The 7,114-nt window shown below is 45.1% G+C and overlaps 1 protein-coding gene across 2 annotated transcripts in view; it reads right to left on the reverse strand.

Moving 5' to 3' along the window:
* Window positions 1-6,593, reverse strand: part of LOC111861458 (synaptobrevin-1) — a 29,538-nt gene extending 22,945 nt beyond the window's left edge. Inside the window, exon 1 of one of the 2 annotated variants that reach the window (XM_023846067.2) lies at window positions 6,480-6,593. In XM_023846067.2, coding sequence (XP_023701835.1) covers window positions 6,480-6,481 — 2 coding nt within the window. In that variant the 5' untranslated portion in view covers window positions 6,482-6,593. The remainder of the gene's footprint in view (window positions 1-6,479) is intronic. The other variant, XM_033750333.1, reaches the window with a different exon arrangement.
* Window positions 6,594-7,114: the final 521 nt, after the last annotated feature.

Genomic DNA, 7,114 nt, shown 5'->3' on the forward strand with positions numbered 1-7,114 from the left:
AAAGAATGGATTTCATTTTTAAATGAATAGATTAAGCTTGAACTGTAACAATTTAGGTTAAAGTAAGTAAAAAATGTTTGATTTTGTTCTTTTAGGATTTTATCAAGTTTCTGAATAAATTTTCTTTTTATACATGTTTGTTTCCTTTTATACAATTTTAAAACAAAGGCTACAAATTTTCTGGAGCAGCACCCCCACTAATTTTAGCTACGAGCCGCCACTGAATCCTGGTACTCATTTCTGTTAGAGGCTGAGTCGATCTCAGGGTCACAATGCGGCCAGAAGGATTAGGTCAATTTAAGAAATCCAGTGACCTCATCGGGACTTGAACCGCGACCTTCCGGCTTGTAGAAGGGTGCCTCAACCAACTACGCTACCGCGTGCTCCAATATTTTAATTTTTTATTAATCATGTATTTGCTATTTTAACTATACACTAATCTGAGACAAAGTTTTTATGTTGACATTTAATAGGACGCGTTGCACCGATAACGATCCGTATGGGTATTTCAGTAAATATACGCATTCCTGCCTGCTGATGGTCATGCAGTAACTGAAGGTCTAAATGTACTACTGAAATATTTGTTGTGTTGACTGTAGCATAGTTACTACATATGATATATTGTGTATGTTACACACCATCGTCAGAACCCTTCAGAATCTACGTATCTCAGCCTCTAACAGATATTAGCACCAGGAATCTTCGTGGGGGTAAAGGGCGGCCGGCGCATAAGGCTGCCAACCTCACCGCCATCTGTGAGCCGACTGACTAGCATACTGTCACGCATCCTGGTAACGCGACAAGAAGTTAATTGGTTTCGGATTAGATGAATCGATTTATTGGACAATTTCACCAGGCGGAACTACAGATAATTACACCACACTCAAATTACTTTAACTGTAAGACGCAAAACAAGGTCTTCAAACGTCTGCTTGCTGGAACGAAGTCTGCCTCTCAAAATCACGCTCGTTCGCTTCTGCCTTCTTCCTCTGACTCGTGTGTCTGACTCCCCATGTTTCTGGCTTGTGAACTGGCCTCCATTTATCCCTGCTAGGCGGCTGGTGTAGCAGACACCTCCTTGAACAATTCTAGTTTTCTTTTCCGTGATAACGGTCTGCCTATGTACGCGTTGTCGCGTGAACATGTTTACAAATGTCACCTAGACAACGATGCATTCACTGAATTTATTGTAGGAGAAACCAGACTGCCGAGCCGTTGTCTAGCAATGGACGCCCGCTCTGACTCCGATATTCGGGCTTTTAGGCGGCACTTCACAATATGTGGGAGCCTCGACGTCTGACAATTTTATCTGTTACAGGGATAGCTTTACCTTTACCTTTATTTTCATGTTAAGTGTTACATTCTAGACAGGAGCCCGAAATGAACCGGTACAGACGAATTTATTTTGCTTTTCATTCCATCACGAATGTCACTCAGATAGTTACTGTTGCCTTACGTACCCGCGTCCTTGCATTCCTGATTTGCAGCGGTGCTGCAAGAGTGCAGCTGAACCAGTTCTTGATATGAAACGTAAACATTCGTTTAACGACAGCGCCTTTGATGTTGACAGATTGCTCCTCAGTCAGGCGCTCAACATTATGCTGTGCGTAAAGAACACCCGTAAACCGTAAAAGCACGTAGCCGGTGGGGAAGGGGGCTGTCGTGTTCTCACACTATCGATCGGCGTCAGCTGTCTGCACCCATTCCAAGTGAATGTTTTAGTTCAGTGCTTTACGCTAAGAATTTTGTGAAAATGCGCAACAATAAACTGGAGCTGTCATGAATGGTCTTGACGTCATATCCTCCCAGCGTTGCCGAACAATATATACGTACATCGTTCGGTTTTATAGGAACCATAATTGGAATTACGTCTGCTCTTGCCGTAATGTTGAGTCACTGGCCTTTAAAGATTTTAGAAGTCTGCTTTATGGCCTCCATTTACCGCTACATGGAACAGACGACAAGATGGGGTACCAAGACAAGCGCCGCAACTCGGAAACTCCTCTTAATTTATTTGAGTATACTTTCAGCAGCATCTGCGAAAAGAGACTGGATTTTTTGACATCAGAAAGCGACTGCTTACGGGTTGAAAAGCAGTGATTCGATTCCATACATGGGCACAGGCTTCTCTGGAGCCCACCCTGACTCCCTTCCAGAGGATAACGGCCCCTATGTGCAGTCTATCACTCGCTATGCTGCTTGGAGGTTCAGGATGCGCGGAATTTTGCCTCCGTGGCACCAGATATCGTCATGACAAGGCGCTTATCTCAAGGGGCAGCAAATGTCTCTACGTAATGTAGTGTGAGTTGAGTCCATTCGGCACGCCGGCCACTAATTCACCTCTTGTAACAAACCCGGATGATAGGTGAGTGTGGAATAGTAGGTGGAATGAGTACTGGTAGGGGAAAGGGAAGTACTCGGACCAAATCTGCCCCAGTGCTACTTTGTCCACCGAAAATCCGACATGGCCTGACGCGGTATCGAACCCGGGTCGCCGCGGTGGGAAGCCGGCGACTAACGCCTGAGCTAGGTCACGGCCTGAGTAATGTACAGTCTGCCTGTGCCTCGGTTTTCGCACGGGATCGGTGCAGGTTTCGAATTTTCCTCGGGGCATTTCTTCTGTACGTAAGATGAGCAGACAATAATATAACGATACTAATCGATAATTGCTGCCTTAGGACGAATATCGTCATATAGTGAAAAAAAAACGCTGTTTTGCTTCTACGAGCTTCCCCATCCGGTTTATGATGACTGGATTGAACTGGCAGACGTTTTTATGTGGGGAGGGGAATGTGGGCTCGTGTTTTGTGCCGTACAGTGACTGCATTCAGGATGCTGCTACCGACGAGATAAGTTGGGACCTGTAGTTTCTACTCCACCTGCTGAGTGGAAATAAACATCCGTCATCTGTTCGGAAGAACTCTCTGTAACCTTTTTTGAACAAAGGAAACTAATGTTGCCATGGAGACATAAACACAAGAGGAGTCTAGTCACTCGGCAAGGAAATGGCAGGAGACTGAATGCAACCCGGCATACTGTTCTGCAGAAGCGTGGCTGGGAACGGGGCCAGTCCAAACCCCGCTCCAGGCGGTCATATCAAACTCAAATGTTGATATCAGTGTTTTGGAAGGTCTCGGTTGCATTCTAGCCCCGGAGACCGGCTCTCCTGCCTCATTTTGTTACTAATTTGCCTCAGTCACTCCTGGAAACAGTGGAGTACTAACTAGATTAGGCCACGACCGCTTCCTTGTAAATCACTTCCAAAGCGTCATTCACCAGTCGACCCTCTGTAGCCTGAACTACTGACAGCGTCGTTAAATAAACAAGTATACATGAAGGTGAAGTTCATTCGAATACATTTTAAAAATTCAGTTCCTACCTCACAGAAGGTACCTGAGGTTGACTCAACCTCTAACCGAAATGAGTACCAGGAATCTTCCTGGACGGTACGGGGCAGCAGGCGCGTAAGGCTGACAACCTCGCCGCCATATGCGAGCCGATTGTCAAGGAAATGTGGGAACCTCGACATCTCACAACCCTATGGGCCTTCACGGCCCGTTACAGGGGTAGCTTTACCTTTTACCCCAAAGAATGCGCTCTCAGTCTCACATTACAGGCTGTTTTAAGGCATCAGAGAGGATTATTGTTTCCAGCCGCACTATGGCCTTGGCTTCGGCTCAGCCTCTGGGAGAAATTGGTACCAGGGATCTTCCTGAGAGTAAAGGGCGGCCGGGCGGCACGTAAGGCTGACAAGCTCACCGCCATGTGAGAGCCTTGACGTGCAGCAACTATTTGGGCCTCCACGGTCTGTTACATGTGATCTAAAAGGCTACACGGTGTCACAGCCCAAAAGACAAGTTTCTTACTTATGGTCAACTGAATTATATGTTGTGATGTATAACCAGTTGCTATTAGGTGACTCCGTAGACAGCGACCGTTGCTAGGTAACGCTCGCAACATACACGCACGTAACAATAGAAAAGCTGCGTTTTCTGTAGTCTGCGCCGCGAATGTTCCCACGCAACAATAGAAGAGTCCGTGCCCCGATGTTATAAGCAGAGCAGTAGAGAGTTGAGAGACAGTTTTCCGTTTGGGAGCGGGGTCGAAAACCTCCACCGTGACGCTGCGAGTCGTAGGAGACGACGAAATGGTAACTCAGTGCCTGGGGTTATAACTGGGCCACCCTGTTCCTGGGGGATGTAAATATGGGGACATGGCCCTCCAGGTTGGGGAGTCTCGAATTTGAGACAGGAAAATATGGTCATGAGTCCCGCGGGACTCGGACCTGAGAATGACTGTGCTGGCGAGGACAAACGACTACCCATCCTCTCGTCAGAGAGGATGTTACATAAGGACTATAACAGCAAGTGTTCAGTTGAAAAATAAAATACTGGTCGTGAGTCTCAAAGGGTTTGTCTGCAAGACGAACTGATTGGCTGTAAACCGCCAGTCGTAAAGTAACTCTGACTCTGACTATGAATTTGAGAGGCAGTCTGTGAAGAAAGGACTTGAGCGCGTGAAGCTGAAGAATATCCACTGTTAACATCCGTTGTCAGGCAACGTTTAGTGAAGAAATAGCAGGCTGGAGAAGACTTAGCGTGTGCTCTAGTGGGGATTAGCGTTGGTGCTGTAATTGCTTGTAGTTCCGAGTCGTGTGTACAAGGGGTCAGTAAATCCATTCACCAATCCAAACCGCGCCTATAGTCACACCCAGACACGTGACAACACGGACAGGGGCGGTGTGTTCACTGTATGTTCTCCTAGCTTGAAGTTTTCCAATCCAATCGTTACATGATCGGCGCGTGTTATACGGCCCGCCAATCGAATTATTTTTTTGATTGTCTCTGCGTGGCAAGGCAGATGGAAAGGATAGCTGTGAAGCTCCCCGCTGTGACTCCCCGCACCCTTCCTTTTTGAGTGCCCCATTCTCAGCATCCTCGCGCCCTTCCGCACCCTCACACGAGTAAAATGGCCATAAAAACAGAAAGAATAATGCAGTTTTATGATTTTATATTAATCGTACAACTTTTAGATAGGAAACGGAAATTAATTACAGAGCAAATGAATTACGTTCTGCAACACGCACAAACCTCCCGCGTATGTAAGTATGTGCTGTAACGGTGAGATGAAAGCGCTAAAATTATGCAATTTCGGGTTTCCGCGATAATCATTTGTGGAGCGTTAACACGTTGCTTCAACGTAAGCCGTATAGTAGGTCACGAACAAGCGAGAAGTCTTTTGAGTCCATTTATCGTGTCTATTTTGTGGGTCTTCATAATATTTGAATGTGGATATATGGTGTGTAGTATACCTACTTGGCCTGGTACTGGTGTGCGAATGGTGACAGAAGTGTGCCTCTAGGTAGCGTTGTTTAAAATGTAGTACTGGAAAGGGATACTGCAGAAAGTACAGGAAGTCAGTTATACCTAAGCAAATGATTAGCCTTCCCGTTGAAATCTCAACGGGCAATACCGTCTGTTAAAGTGTATTTACATAACTAACTCGCTCCACTGAGCCTAGCCCATCTTCAGAAGCCAACAGGCGCTCAGAAACTCAAGAATTTCCCAAAAATTTTATGGAACTCGAAGCTTCATTAGCGTGTTCAGTAGAACACAGCATTGGTCCCTATCCTGAGCCAGATGACTCCAATCCATACCGTATAGATAACAGAATATATAAAAATTAAGTTCGTACCTCACAGGAAACACATTATGTCTGCCCTACAAAGAACAGGTTAATGCTGTTTAGGGAAACAGAAACTGTTTGTTGTGACAACCATAAGAAACACGTAAGCACTCTGTGTGGGCAAAATGCATTGTTTTGTTGATATTACAGCTGGTCATACATGTAGTGATAATTATGCTTTGAATGGTTACACAATGATTTATACACAAGCGGCTGGGTTCGGAATATCTTAATCAGATTTTTCAGAACGTACAGCAGGAACTCTGTTCCAGAGTGACCGACTTCATCAAGCGACAAGAATACCACTGAACGTATAATTATATTACTTTTGTAATTTGTGCAAAACGCGTTATATGAAGACTTAAAAGTCTGCACACATTTGTTCTGTAGGTCTCATAAGATGCGGCACTTTATGCAATTTCACAAGCGAGAACGAAAATCGTAGCAGTTGGACCTCCCTCGTTAGTGGTTCGGTCTGCACATATATATATGTTCAACCCGGAAGACATTGCCACGTCACAATGTTCTTCATTCAATTATAGCCTTTGTAAAGTTGTAACAATGATCTCTGTGCTGTTCCTATTGCGATAGAAACAGCAAGGTGTCTGTTGGAATCGTAGGAAAGAGGGAGAGGCACAAGACATCTGCCCACACCGCAGAGCAGCTATGCAACACCATCGATTGGTACTGGCCCCTTCATTTACAGGAAGGACAGAGAAATTAAACTGATTCTCCTAATCCACCAAAACACAGCTCGCAAACCAAATACAAATGAGTAACTATTCTGTACTTACATGGTTCTCTATTACCGTCGCTTAAAAACTGGAAATATTTGCGTGGCTGAATAAACCGACTCCTGGTATTGACAATTCCAGTCTTTGGTCTGCGAAACTATCGACTCCCTACGAGATATCGCGCATGCGTAATCGTTCCAATATTTCACCCGTTATTCCAAAATTTCAACTTCTCATTGTAACTGAGACATTGATATTTCTGTTCCACGATTTTACACAATAGTTTCACGACTTGAAATCCGTTTCATACATCTACATTGAAATCGAAAAATGAGCGATTCTAAAACAGCATCACCCATGCTGTTCCATATCGATACAACAATCGACTCAGCTTCTGTGTCGACAATTGCTCTGCGGACATTTGGGAGTGACGTCACCATATGACGTCAAATGTTTCTTCGACGTCCCTGTAGCTTAAGTTTGGTCAATACCAGAAGCGAAGCTAGTGCATGGAAAACGAAGTGTGGCCTGCATAAAGCGGAGCATGAAAGTATTTAAGGGGAAATCTGTGTATTTCAGTTTGCAGGGACCAGGAAATGGTTGCGGAACCAGGCATTGTGCAGGTATGTACGATTACATTGTTTACGTCTGAACCAGTTATTTCTACAGCCCGAACCCCCCATAGACACACGTTA

This window comes from Cryptotermes secundus, unplaced genomic scaffold (genome assembly GCF_002891405.2).
Source record: "Cryptotermes secundus unplaced genomic scaffold, Csec_1.0 scaffold693, whole genome shotgun sequence".
NCBI lineage: Eukaryota > Metazoa > Arthropoda > Insecta > Blattodea > Kalotermitidae > Cryptotermes > Cryptotermes secundus.